Raw genomic sequence first — 15,414 nt, 5'->3', positions numbered from 1 at the left:
CAAGACCTTCTTAAAGTGTTGAAGAGCAAAGATGTCAGCTTGAGGACTAGGGTGTGCCTGACCCAAGCCATGGTATTTTCAATAATCTCATATGCATACGAAAGCTGGACAGTGAATAAGGAAGACCTTATAAGAATTGATGCTTTTGAGTTATGGTGTTGGAGGAGAATATTGAAAGTGCCACGGACTGCCAAAAGAACCAATAAATCTGTATTGGAAGAAGGGCAGCCAGAGTGCTCCTTGGAGGCCAGGATGGCCAAACTTCGTCTCTCATACTTCGGAAATATCAAGAGGGACCAGTCGCTAGATAAAGATATCATGTTTGGTAAGGTGGAGAGTCAGGGAAAAAGAGGAAGACCCCCAGCGAGATGGATTGGCAAAGTGGCAGCATCAGTGGGCTCAAACGTGGCAACAGTAGTGAGGTTGGCGCAGGATCGGGCAGTGTTTCATTCTGTTGTGCACTGGGTCGCTATGGGTCGGTAGTGACTTGATATTTACTCTTTTTTTTTTTAAAGACTATTTACCTTTAGTCACTGTTTTTTTCCCCCTTCCCTAATCCATGGTAACCATCATAGAATGTTTCTGTTATCAAGAAAACATTTTCTTAACTTTTTACAACATTGGTTTCATACAGTATTTGTCCTTTTGTATTTGACTAATTTCACTCAGTCTATGCCTTCCATGTTTATCCATGTTGTAAGTTTTTTCAGAATCAACATTGCATAGTATTCCACTGTGTGCGTATGTTTTAAATATTTTTCCCCAAATGATTCAGTGAGTTTTACAACTGCTTCCATGTAGATCGTGCACAATTATGAACAAATTAACTTCTAGGTAGTTTATATTTTTTGTGGATATTTTGAATCAGATATTTCCCATTAAATTTTTAACAATTTACAATAGCTTACAGGAAATCAAATTATTTTATGTAGTCCTGGTGTGGCTTTGTGGGTTAATGCACAAGACTGCAAAGTCAGTTTGAACTGCAAGGTCGGTGGTTCAAGCTCACCAGCTGCTCCTTGGAAGCCCTATACAGGGTCGCTATGGGTCGGAACCGACTCTAAGGCACTTACCAACAACCAACAACATTATACTTAAGGAGCTCTGGTGGCGTAGTGATTACGAATCGGGCTGCAAACCTCAAGGTCAGCAGTTTGAAACTACCAGCTCTTCTGCAGGAGAAAGATGAGGCTTTCTGCTCCTGTAAAGATTTACAGCCTCGGAAACCCTATATAGGGTTGCTATGAGTCAGAATCGACTCCACGGCACACAACCACCATTATACTTGAGAAACCAACTACATTTTCTTATTGATCTAGTCATTTCTCAGCATATAATCTTGCATCTTAGATGGGTAATCAGCATCATCTCCTAATAGTGAAAGTAAATATTAGAAGGAAGGAACCAACATTGGTATTTGTAGAGATATAGTTTGGCTTTTTTTCTTGTCAATATGAGGAGACTTCAAAAAGTTCATGGAAAAATGAAATGATAATGGAGTTTTCCCACAAACTTTTTGAAGCCCCCTCATATATGAGAATAAGTAGAAAAAATTATTGTTACTCAGATTCCAGTTCACACACGCACAGGTTTATTTTAAACAAAATGTGTTTAAACACGTCTCTGTGATCAGCGGATGGCTACAGACAAGTTCTCTCAGCACCAAACTTGTCTTAGTCTTGTTCAAATGCTTTCAAAAAAGAGGTCTAATCAAAACAGAGGCTTCTGAAGGGTATTTTTTGGGTCAGTTAAATTCAAGGCAGAGAGATCAGCTTAGAAGGTTATGGTGATTGTTTTATGAAAATTGAAAACTGTATTGGTAAGAAAAAGGTCAGGAAAGTAGCAATGAGGAATTTAAAATTTTCCATTATGAGAATGTACCTGTTCATTCTTCAAGGGTACCAAGGACTGTCCTATGAGAATTTCACTGGAAAACTTTACCCCATCCACTCTATAGCACTGACCTTGCTCCTTTAGACTTCATTTTGTTCCCTAATCTCAAAGAACATTTAAAGGAACATCATTTGATTCCCTTAAGGATACAAAACTGTCATTTTGAAGTGGTGTCAAGTGAAGAATTCTTCAGAGAAAGGTTGTTGTTGTTAAGTGCCATGGAGTAGGATCCAACTCATAGAGATCTATATAGGGTTTCCCAGGAGCAGCTGGTGAGTTTGAACCACCGACTTTGTGGTTCAAACTGACCTTATGGTCCAGTGCATTATCTTACAGCACCACACCGGGACTCCCAGAGAAGGGTTGTTGTTGTTGTTAAGTGCCATTGAGTCAATTCTGACTCATAGCAACCCTGTATAGGGTTTCTGAGTAGCAGCTGGTGAGCTTGAACCGCTGACCTTGCAGTTTAAATGGCTTTGCAGTCTGGCACATTAACCCACAGCATCACACCAGGACTCTAGAGGATTAGAGAGATAGAGAAATTAGAGATAGATGGAGGATATGTCAAGATAGTTTCACATTTTGATATTTTTAATAATGTTTTCATGATTTTGTAGCAATACTTTTTGACTTGACTCTGTGTATGTGTGTATATATAAAACACAATATTTGGATTTGACTCATTATTGAACTTTACTGTTGTTAAGTGCCATCAAGTCGATTCTGACACATAGTGATCCTGTATAGGGTTTCCAAAGAGCAGCTAGTGGGTTTAAACTGACGACTTTGTAGTTAGCAGTTAAGGGCTTATCCTACAGCGCCACACCACAAGTCCTATTGAACTTTACAAGGAGGTTAAGGATTTGTCTTCTGGGACTGGCTTTTTTCACTCAGGATTGTACTAAAGTTAGTTTATGATGTTTTGTTAAACTGCACTGCTGAATGCTGGGAATGAATTTAGTGTAATTTACTTATCCATTCTCTTGATGGGCATTTTGTGTTATTTTCAGATTTTTGCTCTTAGGAACAGTGCATCTGTGAACATTGTTTTCTACTTTTCTTGGAGTTTCTCTAGATTTTAAACCGGGGGCAGGCAGGGTGGGCAGGGTGGATTTTCTGGGTCCCAGCATCTGGAAATGTTCAGCTTTAAGAGATAACACCAGATTGCTTTCCCCATTGGTTATTTTAACCTGGTAAGGAGCTCTGGTAGTGTAGTGGTTACAAATCAGGCTGGGGACCACAAAGTCAGCAGTTCGAAACTATCAGCTATTCCTCGGGAGAACGATGAGGCTTTCTACTCCCGTCAAGATTTACAGCCTTGGAAACCCTGTACAGGGTCGCTGTGAGTCGGAACCGACTCCACAGCACATAACAACAACAACAACAGTGCTCTGACCAGCAACCAGGCTTTCCTGTGGCTCCACTTAGTCCCCATACTCGCTGCTGTCTGGCAGGCTCCTTCATGTTTGCCCTTCAAGCAGTATAATGTAGCATCACATTGTGATTTTAATTTGCATTTCCCCCATCACCACTGAGATTGAGCATACCTTTTATGCTTATTGGACAAATGTGTTTCCTCCACTGCTGAAGGCTGGTTTGATTTCTATTCTATTGGATGATGTGTTGTCTCTTAGGGATTTGTAAGGATTACGGTTCCCGTGTGCTGCTTCTCCTTTGCCAGCTGTACATTTCAGACGTCTCCTAGTTTTGTGGTTTACTTTTCACTTTCTCCAAGGTGTCTCCACTTCTTTTCTCCCTCACACCTGTGCCAGGGACGCCCATTGGGGTTGCTAGTGAGTGTGATGGCGGTGGGCTGTGCCCATTTAGACGACCCCACATTTTCTGGCTTCCAGGGAATTTAAGGGACCCTCTCCTCGTCTTCCCAATCCCCTCTCATTTTTGGCCAGGGTTGAGGGCGCCCCTCTCTGGCTGGGGGTGGACATCCTGGGGGCAGGGAGGGCCACACTGTCTTCCCCCCCGAGGAGTTATTTATCACTTCCGGCTTCCCACCTGGGGGGCCGGGCCCCCTCTCCGCTCGACTGGGCAGCAGCCTCGGCAGTTCGCGCTCCCCTGGGGGCGGTCCGGGCCCTCCCGAGGCGGAGGCGGGGACCAGGCCTGCGGCGGGGGCTGGGGTGGGGGGCGGAAGCTGCCCGAGCAGATAAGGGCCGAGGTCGGGCCTGCGGTGAGACAGTGCGGGACGCTGCCTCCGCCCTGGCTCCGCGAGTCGCCCCGCACCCTCTGTCTCCTCCCCCTGGGGGGCTGAGGTTGGCCTGGGACCCCGCCACCTCCGGGGGCCAAGGACCCAAGGGAGGAACGGGGCCTGGGGCTCACTTAGTCTGTAGACAAGTGACAGCCGGGCTCCAAGCCTCAGTCATCTCAGCTGAAAAATGGGGGTAGGAGTCCCACCTGCCCCACAAGGCTGTTGCGGATGGAACAACTTGTGAAAGCTTTCTATTTGAGCCTTTTGTTTTTGAATTTTTATTTTATTGTGGTAAAATAAAGCATTGACCGGTTTCACCATTTTTAAGTGTACAGTTCAGTGACAGGAGACATGCTTTTATGCATTTAAAAATGACAGACTACATGTATGTAAACTATATTTAAAAGCTTGAATATGCTGCCAACATTCGGTCACATTCAAACATCTTTATAAGAACACTTTTAATGGCGACCTAAAATTCTGTGCCAGGTATCAGAAATATGCAACCCAACACCTCCTGTCCATTCATCTCAAATATGGAACCCCTCCGAGGAGTCCTGGTGTGGCGCTCTGGGAATGTGCTGGACTGCAAGGTCCATTTGAACTACCAGGTCAACGGTTCAAGTTCACCAGCCACTCCTTAGAAACCCTATACAGGGTAGCTATCAGTCAGAACCTACTGGACAGCAATTGACATCTTGGAATCTTGGAGTGGTGCTGTAAGGTAAGCAGTGGACCACAAGGTCAGTTTGAACTGCAAGCTTGATGGTTCAAATCCACCAGTCATTCCTCGGATGTGATGAGTGGGAACCAACTTGACCGCACTTGACAATAACTGGAATGGGAAGGCTACCTACACTATCTTACTACTATAATGTTGTTAAGTGTGGTTGAGTCCATTCCAACCCATAGTGACCGTGTATAGGGTTTCCTATATAATAGTAGTACTACTATTATTATTCATCATCGTGTGCCACCGACTATCTTTAGGACTCAGTGCGTGAATCTAACAATTGCCTTAGAAAAAATCCCCCAAAATGTTGTAACAAGAATGGGGGAATAGTTAATCTTACAATCCAGAAACAGAGGACCCTAGGACCATCAAGGGAAAAAAGCACAAGCAGAATGCGGGACCCTGTCCAGAGAAGTAGCAACACCAGAGATGGAGGCAGAGACGGGGGCATGGAGAGAGGGAGCAGCTGAGGACTCTAGATTCATGGGAAGGGACTGAGAGCTGGTGGCCAGGAGGCAGACTTGCAGAATGTGCCCTTTGGTGGTGTAAATTATTATATATGCCTGAGTGTTTAAAAAAAAAAGAGCTAAAATGAATAGAGAGAAATACTGTTAACTGATGGTACATGGAGGGGATTATAATCATTGTAATGAAACAAGGTGTATGATTTGTTGAATGTAAAACTGATCATTTGTCCTGTAAACTTTTACTAAATCCACAATAAAAACTTAAAAAAAAAAAAAAGATCCCCCAAATGGCATTTCTGGATTTAAGGTTAAATTATCCTACAATTAAGTTTTACTAATTTACACTCCTTTCCTGTGTGTAGCCTTGGTGTGTGCTTTTTAAAAAAGTGTGGGTACACTGGGTTCCCCTCACTGCCTCTGCTGTACCCCAAGCCCTCTCATCCTCATCCTCACTGTATAGATGGGGAAAATGGGGCTCTCCTCAAAGTCCAGAGCCGACAAACAAGAAGCAAGTAGGGAGGGGTGCTGGAATGAGAATCTGGCCATAGTCTTCCCACTGCCCCCACTCTGGGGACAGAGTTGTTTTGTGACGCCTGAAGCATGTACAATTTGGGGGTGCCCTCTTTAAGAAAATGATGACAAAATCACAAATACCAAATTACTGAGCCACCTCCCTTCAGGGCCTAAAAGGGGCCCAAGCAAGTGTCCAACTTCCTCCCACTCCCTGCCCACCATGCAGGGTTCCTGGAAAGGTTTCCACCCCTCTCTCCCAGAGAGACTCCAGGACAGCTACAGGGCAGGGGGCCCAAGACAACAGGGTGGATGAGGTGCCACTGTAGCTGGTGCCTAACCCCAATCTAAGAGCAAGGGCAGCCAGGCTTTGAGGGAACTGTCCCACTAGTCCTGCCAGCCCAGCCAGGGTTCAACTTGTCACTCAGGGCACTTCTAAACCTGCAAGTGGGGGGAGGCTCTCTGGAGCCCTGCAAAGTGCACCCGACTTGGAGTCAGATGAGATTCCCTTAGTTTCCTCATCTGTAAAGTCAGACTAGTAATAATAGCTAATCCCCAGAGCTGTTGCTGTTGTTAACTGCTGTTGAATCGGTTCCAACTCCTTTGTGACCTTGTATAGGGTTTCCAAGGTGCACCTGGTGGGTTTGAACTGCTGGCTTTGCGGTTAGCAGTCTAGTGCTATAGCGCCACCCTAGGACTGATTCCCCCAGAGCATTAGGAGGCTTACAGGAGACGGTTTGTGAGAAACATTGAGCCCTTAGCTGCGAGAAAAACAATTCCCTTTGTGACATCTCCAGGCTGGGAGAGGCGTTCTTCTCCTCATGGTGGTGCTGACTTACATATCCAAGGGTTACATATCCAAGTCTCTCAGCTAAGAAGTTTCAGAGTTGGGATTTCAATTCCCAAAAGTCTTGGTGTGGCGCTGTGGGCTAATGCGTCAGACTGCAAAGTTGTTTGAATTGCAAGATTGGTGGTTCAAGCTCACCAGCTGCTCCTTGGAAACTCTATACAGGGTCACTATGGGTCGGAATTGGGTTGCGAACCTTAAGGTCAGCAGTTGGAAACTACCAACTGTTCCGCAGGAGAAAGAGGAGGCTTTCTGCTCCTGTAAAGATTTACAGCCTTGGAAACCCTGTACAGGGTCGCTATGGGTCGGAACCGACTCCACGGCACATAACCACCACCACCACTCTGTCCTATGAGGTTGATAAGAGTCAAAACTTACTCCATAGCATAGCTTAGTGTGTATGTTCAGGGCAGGGAGGCTATGGGAGCTTCCTAGTCCAGTAGACTGCCTGTCTTTCTGGGATAGCTGCTGGACATTAGTCTCGCTCTGCTTTCCCAGCACCTGATGCTGGATCCAACTCTGACAACATACAACCAGGAGAAGCAGGAGAATCAGCATGGGGACAGAGCAGGGTTGCTGGGGAAAGGCCAAGGCGAAGGGCCTGGGCAGCGGCGGCCCTCTTAAAGCTACCAAGGTTTTCCAAACAGAAAGGTGCTGCTTTGCTTATTGTTTCTATAGGATTCCCACTCGCTCTTCCCTCCTAAGCCTCAGTATCCTTACCTGTGAAATGGGAATAAGAATAGCTGTAGTTTGCATGATTACAAGATGTCATGTATGCCCATTCCCACTGAATGCCCAGGATTGTTAAAGCAGCGTGGCTGGCTGAGGATAGCAGGGGTTGCCTGGTGAGGGCACGAGGTATACAAGAGGAAGCTGGGGTCTTGCTAGGGCAGGAAGCTGAGTCCCAGAAAGAGAGCCCCTTGGGGCCAGGCTGGGAACCTCAGCTCCAACATTCTCCCAGATCAGGAAGGGTCAGAGCAAGGCTAGGGGCTCTGGGTGCACCGAGAAGAGCAGGGAACTCACCCTGGTTGGGGCAAGTGGAAGGTTAAGGAGGGAGAAAGCAGGGCTTCTGGGAGGGACCGGAGGGGTGTTTGCTGTATGATTATTGTAGCACATAGTCACCGGGCGGCCCTATTCCATGACCTCATTTGCCTCTCACTGCAAGCTGTGGAGATTGTTTCCCTCGCTTTCCAAATGGATAAACTGAGGCTTGGGAAGGAGAGGTTGCTTGCCCGGGATCATACACTGCAGTTTGGGTGGTAAAGCAAGAAGTATGGTCCTCATTCTACAGATAAACTGAGGCTCAGAGGATTCCAGGCCCTGCCACTCTTTCCCAGGAAAGAGTGACATCTGACCCTCAGGCAGACATCTGACCCCGTTGGCATCACCTGGAGACTCATAGTTCCGGAAGCGGGCTGAGGAGAATTTGAACACAGAGACAGCAGAGATTCCTGGAGTAAGGGTGTGAGCTTCAAGTAAAGGCATCCTGAGTCGGCACCCATGTGCCCAACACCAAGAAACAGGAGGCTCCCCCAGGCATTTGTGGGTGTGATCCCAAAAAAGAATGAAGTTTTTCTGCACTTTTAAATTTTATCTTAAAAATTCCTGCAAATTTGTATCTCTCTCTTTAGTTTGTTTTTGTTTTCTTTTTTCATAAAATTTCCCCTTGAAGTCTTCTACCAGAGTGGACATTCTTCCTGAACCTTGGAGTCCAGGCTCCTTGGGCCCTGGGACCAAAGCCCTTCGGGTTTAACTGCAGGGACAAGGTGAAGGGCAAGGTCCTCCTGTCCTTATAGTCGAGGGCTCTGGCCAGCCCAGTCCTACTGTCTGCTCTCTGCAGACATTGGTCTAGCCCAGACTCTGCCTCACTGGGGATTCTGGGAATGCCTCATCACTCCCTTTGTCTCCTGAGGGTTTTGGTCCAGGGGCATGTCCCATTCTCACTCTACTGATTGGATAGCCTGACTGACTATTCATCTCCACGGACCAGGAGGAAAAAACTGAGGCCCAGAGACAGGTGTGCCTAGCCTGATGGTGCCCAGCAAGGAGGACTGTTGGATGCCCTGAAGGTGTCTCTGGCCAGGTGGGAGGGCCTCAGTCTGAAGAGAGGGCACTGGGTCTGGGCAGTGGCCAGGGAGGCAGGAGGGATGGGGGAAAGGCTTTGGAGCACTTAGGGGCTGCTGCCTGGCAGGTCCCCGTGCCCAGGGTAGGGAAGTTTCTGATTTCTCCCGCTCTGACTTCCCCCTTTGATTTATAATAGCCATGAAAGGCTCTGCTCTCTTCTCTTTTCCTTGCTGTCCCCGGGGCTGGAGGAGCAGCGGCAACCCTGGGCATCGGGCCTTAGCCTTTTGGGAGCCCCTGTTTCCCTTAAATGGCTGAGCCTATGGAGGCCAGAAGCGGAGGGGAGCCAGGTATGAGGAGGGGCCCAGGCCTTTCCAAAGGTGAGTCTGGGCAGGGCCCTGAGGGACAGACAAGTAGCAGCTGGGAAGGGCAGGGGCTTGGCTGAGGGTGTGGCAGGTGTGGAATCCACAATAGAAGGCTCCCTGGGGGTGGAGGTGGTGGGCTGTGGGCCAACACACTGCCTCAGTGAGACTTGAGGATCTAACTCTGCTAGGGTCTGAAGGCCGGGCACAGAGGCCTCGAATGCCAAATGCAGCGTCAAAGCAATGGTTTCTCTGTGTCTTCATATTCTGATTTAATTGTGACCAAAGCAGCCTGGCTCAGCGCAGTCTGGGGACTGGACTGGGAAAGCGTGAGGGATTGTGGGCTACTTCGGCCTGCAGCTGGACACCACCCTCAGGCCTAGCCCAGGCGGGTAGGGCTGGGGTCTGTCCGGCTCCTCAGTGGGCCTGGTGGCCGGAGTGTTTCTCCCAGCTTCAGTGTGGTGCCTGTGGTAATGGAGCTGTTGGCGTTTTGCAATGGGCCGGGGGTGGGGAGGTGGTGCACACATGCTTCCTGTGGTGACCGGGCGCTTCCTGTTTTCTCAGGCGCCGGCCTGCTACTGCCGATGTGGAAACAGGGGCAGCTGCAGCCGGGCGGCTCCAGGCTGGGTGCCCCGACCCTGCCCAGAGGGGCCTAAGTGGGCCCACTATCCTCTGGCCCCAGACTGGGGCAGAAGATGGTGTGTGTCTTCCTCCACTCATCACCCCAGGTCCTAGTTTTCCCTTACAAGTTTCCCACAAGACAAGAGAAAAGCCCAGGAAGGACCAATGGTCCAGGGGGTTAGAGGTCAGGGGTGAGAGCACTGGACTGGGCATCAGGGCATGTGACACTGTTTTCAGCTCTGTCCTTAACTAGTTGACTGTGGCCCATCTTTGGCTTCTCATTGTGTGATGACTGTGCATCTATGGTCTAAACCCCTCGCCCATTGCTTTTCCAATGCTCACATCCCAAGATCCTCAGCTCTGGGGACGGGGATGGGAACTGGCAGGCTGGGGTTGAGGGCATGCAAGGGGAGGGCCAGGGGATGGACAGACCAGACCTAGACTAAATTTGATGGACACATGGGAGAGTGGTAGGCAACAAGGTTGGTCCCAAAGGACTAAAACGCAGGAGAATTTTAGGGTCTTCTTTATGTCTACAAGTCTTAGGAAAGGGCCTGCCACCCTCATGTTCTTGCTCAGAGGAAAGATAAGTGACCTTTTGGACGGGGGACTGGGCATGCTCAGGACATGGAGGCCCATGAGGTAGAGTGAGAGACTTGGAGACCCATCCCTCCTTGATGGCCTTGAGAGCCACCATGAGGGCCAGACTTTGGGGTTCAGCATCACCCTCTTCCCAAACATGTTTTGCTTTTAAGCTGATATTACAAGAAGAGGAGTGGAAATGACTTTGCTTCTTTTTACTTTGCTGACGGCGCCTGACCTCTGGAGAAATCGTTTTTTTCTGAAGGAAGGCCAAGGTTGAGCCTCCTGGGAACTGACCAGTCCACCGTTGACCTAGAGGTCCTGGGACCCCTGTTTTCAGTAGCTCCTGCTCAATTCCCAGGCCTAGCCTCTGCAGATGGCTCAGGGAATGAGACTCTGGGATCCCAGGACACTAGGTCAGATCAAGGGGCATCAGGCCAACCTATCTCCCTGCCGTGGTCCCCGGGCCAGCACCGAGTGCTGAGTTGGCGGCTCAGCAGCTGCTCTGACCACTGAGGCCTGGTTATAAATAAGTCCAATGTGGCCAACTCATCAAGTTCTGGCTCCTCCGGCCCAGCTGCATTACCTCAGTGACCACAGGTTGGGGTTGGGGCTGCCCAGAGCCAGGCCCACCAAGACCCACCCACCCAAGCCAGAGGCCAGGCTAGGCTTGATGCCTCCTGGGGTCCTCAGATCTAGGGTTTGAGCATCTTTCTCCTCAGACCTAGCCTCCTGGACACAGGCCACAGAAGGGGCAGGGCCCATCCCGCCTTCACAGAGCCGGCAGCTATTTACAAACCGAAACCGGGAGAAGTGAAGTGGCTGCGGCCGAAGTGGCTCCAGGCCCCCAGCCCCCACTCCCACTCCATCCCCGGCAGCCCCTTCCCCCCTCCTCATGGCTTCCTCTTTCCTTCCCCACACAGCTCCCCAACCTCCCACTGCCCTGCCAGCACTCTGTGGACAACCTGCAAACACCTCCTAGTGACCCTAACCCCACAACCTCCTGACTGGGGGTGCTAGCTGTCCCTCTCTCCTCTCCACCCCCAGGACCCCATCAGTTTGGATTCCTTGAAGTGGCCCCTTCCCACAAGGGCCCAGCCCACCCTGGCCTGCCCTAAAGACCCATTCCTTCAGGCTTGTTCTCAGTTCCCCTTCATGCTTGGAGGGACTCCAACACTAATGGCGGCCCTGAGGCTGCTAGCCCTGCCTGAGCTTCGCTGGGTGTCCTCAACATTTGCAGCAGATATGTAGGGGGACAAGGAATCTGGGGTACTATGGTAGAACCTAAAACACCAGGGGCCTCCAGGGGGTATGTCTCTAGGCAGATGTCCTGGTCATCACAATTCTCAAATTGGGTTCAGGCTATCTCGTCAGGCTGATGTAGGTCATAGGCCTCCACACCCGGAGCCAAGCTAGGAGAGATGAACACTGGGCCCAAGAACAGTCCACGCTTTAAGGCATCGCCGGGCGGACAGATGAGCCTGCAGTGACGGCTCTCCCAGTTAAAGACAGCAGAGAGACATGACACTTGGTCCTAGTAACAGAGAACCTCCCTCATAGAAGAACCAAGGATTAAGTCAGTCTCAGAATGAGCCTGTTTCCTCATCTCCATTTATCAGGAGTAAATTGAGGCTCAGAGGTGAAGACATGTGTTTCAGGCCATGTGCTGGAAAGTGTCTGGTCTGAGAGTCTAGGCTTCTGGACACTCAATCCCCTTCTCCCTCCATCTGGCTGTCCTGCCTTCCATCTCCTACCATAGTTTCCTTCCTGGAGGGGGTGAAGATTCCCAGTGCTACCTGGGGAGTTGCGGAGGAGAGGACTGACCTATAATTTAGGAGGAGCTGTCTTGGTCTGTAGAACAACTAGATCACCTTCCCTGGCCCAGTTTTCTGTGCCCTTTGCTTCTCCCCTTGTCCTGCCCCAGGGAACAGTCTGTCTGCCTCTGTCCTTTCCTCCTCCCGGTGGCTTCTCCCCATTGAGACAGAAGCCGTGGCCTGAGCCTTACTTGGGGATGTAGCCAACTGGTGACACTGAATTTTGCCTAACCTTTCTGAGCCTCAGATTCCTCTTCTGTGAAGCTGTCCCTCTACAAATACTGTGTACCTTCTGGGTCCAGGGCCTTTGCGGGGTGCAAGCTGCCCCTGCCTTTGTGAAGTCACAAATGAGTTACAAAACGCTGAGAGCTCTGCGAGGGAAACCAAGGCTGTGGGACTCCCAGAAGGAGTGATGTGTCAGCTTAGGGTGGGAGGGATACCACTTGGGATGGGCCCCAAAGGACAGGAAGGAGTGTGCCAGCAAAAGCAGAGTGGACAAGCTCTCCATGCTGAGTCATACCATCATGCGTATGCTCTATGGGTCCCACTGCCTGGAATGACCTTTCTTCCTATGGGCCTGGTGAACTCCTACTCATCCTTCAGAGTCCATGGACACACCATAGCATGACCGGCCTGGCCTGGCCCCTCCTCATCTCCCTCTTTCTGCCTAGGGCCTCCTGGTGAGGACAACACTCATGGCCTCCTCTCCAGCCCCACCCGGACGGGCGTCTGCTCCCAGCTCCAGCCCCCGCTGTCCGCTGCTCCGAAAAGCACCGGTTCCCTTTTTCTGGGTGACCACATGCCCTATACAGGGAATTTCCATCTCAGCCGGTGGAGCCTCTGATTCACCCAGGCCCCTCACGCAGTTAACTCCTTCCAGGCCCTGGAAACTTGGGCTGTCCCCACCCCCAGCCTGGGACCCCTGGGCAGCTCATTCTCCAAGTCCAAGGCCATTGCTCACTGGTCCCCTCAGGCCCAATCCCTGGCCCCACACACAATAGACCCCAATCCCCAGTGCTCAGGGCACACACTTGGCAGCTCTGGGCTGTGGTTGAGAGCACCGGCTTTGGAGTCAGATAAGCCTGGGTTCAAATCCTGATTCTGGTCCTTACTGGCTGTGTATGTATCTACCCCATTGCCTAACTGTAAGATGGAGATGACAATTCCTGTCCTTGTTGTGAAGACCCAGTGGGCAGGACTCGTGAAGCTCAATACCATATCCTTTTCTTCTTTCCAAAGGGCCTCTCTCGTCTTATTACAGGGTCCTTGTGGTATTCGGTTCCTACTTCCCAGCTGGCTTTCCCTTCCCAGGAGCTGGTTGCTTGGCTAGAATGGGAGAAGGGAGACTGAAGCTCCAGCCCCCTGAGTGGGTGGCAGCTCTCCTGGGCCAGCTTTCTCATTCTGCCCATTTCTCGTAGTTGTTTCCATGGAGGCTGCAAAGGTGCTGAGCCCTCAGGCACAGGTCTACCTTCCTTCCCCTGCAGGATGCTGGGCACACTCCTCACACAGACTTTCTGGCCTAATTCATTACCACCACCCTGTCGTGAAGTATGCCTCTTATTGTCCCCATTTCACAGATGAGGACACTTGAGACCCTGAGACATGAGTGGCTCCCCTTTATCCTCACAGCGAGTGAAGGGCAGGGGTGGGATGGAAATCCAGATCTATACCTGTTCAGTGAGCATGTGTGAGGGAAACATGCACTAAATGAATCCCTACTGTATACCAGGTAAAAGCATTCCTCTTTCAGTCACTAGGACAATAGTGGAAGGAGGGTTTATTGGCTTCTGTATAGAATGGATGCCTGGGAGCTTTAGAGGGAGAGACACTCAGGAGACCTAGGGGAAAAGGGAATCAAGGAGGGGGTTCCATAGAGCAGGGGTTTCAGGTGGGGAAGCAGCTTCTGTCCTTGGTGATGGGGGGGGGAAGAGTGGGGGGTGGCTTGGTGTGCCCGTGGTGAGCAGAAGGAAGTCCCTGTGGGTGGCGGTGGATTTGAGGTACCGGAGGCTGAGTGATGTGGCCAGGAGGTGAGATCCCCGTCTGTAAGCCTGGTCAGCAGGAGAACAGGGGTGTGGTGGGGGTGGCGGGGGCTGCTCTGGAGATACGTGCCTTCTGGAGCTGTAGAGTGAGGCTGTAGAGTGAGAGCCAGGAGTGGGGCAGAGTGTAGGAGTGATCTGAGCAGGGTGGGGTGAGAACAGGGCACTGCAGAGGCAGGCTGCGGAGGAGAAGGCCTCCATGGACATGGACGGAGGAGTTTGGAAGGGGTGGGGTGGAAGGAGGTTGAGAAAGAACTTCTGGGAATGTTGAGTAGTACCTTCTGACTGTGGTGGGGGAGGGTGGAAAGGCTGGCTGACCGAGGGCGGGGCTCCAGCACAACCTCACAAGCTTCACTTGAGCCTATGGGCAGAGACAGCAGAGAGGGTTTTGGGTAGGAAAATACTGATGGGAGGATTTCTAGATGGAGACAGTAGAGGTGGGACAGGTTCGAGGGACACTGTGAACTGCAGTCACATCTCATTTCAACCACGGGTCATGACTCTGCACCTCCCTTGTTGTTGTTGTTATGTGCCGTGGAGTCGGTTCCAACTCATAGTGACTCTGTACAGGGTTTCCAAGGCTGTGAATCTTTATGGGAGCAGAAAGCCTCATTTTTCTCCTGTGGCACAGCTGGTGGTTTTGAACTGCTGACTGTGAGATTAGCAGCCTGATTCATAACCACTATGCTACCAGAGCTCCTTTCACCTCCCTTGGGCACTCATAATAAAAATATTTGTTGCAATGGTTAAGCACCTAGCTGCTAACAGAAATGCCCACAGTTTGAATCCACGAGCTGGTCCACAGGAACAAAGATCCTATGGGGCAGTTCTACTTTGTTCTATAGAATGACTATGAGTCTGAATTGACTCAACTGCACACAACAACATATATGATACGTGATATATATTGTTACATTGTAGTCAGTTCTGGTTCAAAGCAACTCCATGGACAACAGAACAAGACACTGCTATGTTGGAACCACTGTGGCTGTCACTGGATCAATCCATCTCATTGAGTGTCTTCCTTTTTTTGGCCAACCCTCTGCTTATCAAGCATGATGTCCTTCTCCAGGGACTGGTCCTTCGGATAACATGTCCACAATACATGAGATAGACTCTGAGACTAGAAGGATACTGGTTACCACTACCAACTGCTCTGAAAGGGGTCACATTGTTGTGACCGACTCATAGCGATCCCATGCACAGCAGAACAAAACAATGTCCGATCCTGGGCCAACCTCACTACCGCTGCCACACTTGAGTCCATCAATGATGCCACCTGGCCGAT

The 15,414-nt window shown here is 50.1% G+C and overlaps 1 protein-coding gene across 1 annotated transcript in view; it reads right to left on the bottom strand.

Moving 5' to 3' along the window:
* Positions 1-11,041, bottom strand: part of SLC39A13 (solute carrier family 39 (zinc transporter), member 13) — a 41,651-nt gene extending 30,610 nt beyond the window's left edge. Inside the window, exons 1-2 of the mRNA XM_006865132.1 lie at positions 10,863-11,041; positions 3,904-4,178 (exon numbers count right to left, since the gene is read on the bottom strand). Coding sequence (XP_006865194.1) covers positions 3,904-4,178; positions 10,863-11,041 — 454 coding nt within the window. The remainder of the gene's footprint in view (positions 1-3,903; positions 4,179-10,862) is intronic.
* Between the last annotated feature and the right edge of the window lie 4,373 nt (positions 11,042-15,414).

Source organism: Chrysochloris asiatica, unplaced genomic scaffold, assembly GCF_000296735.1.
Source record: "Chrysochloris asiatica unplaced genomic scaffold, ChrAsi1.0 scaffold00075, whole genome shotgun sequence".
Classification (NCBI taxonomy): Eukaryota; Metazoa; Chordata; class Mammalia; order Afrosoricida; family Chrysochloridae; genus Chrysochloris; species Chrysochloris asiatica.
The sequence above is the reverse complement of the archived record's forward strand: the minus strand, read 5'-3'. Positions and strand labels throughout refer to the sequence as shown.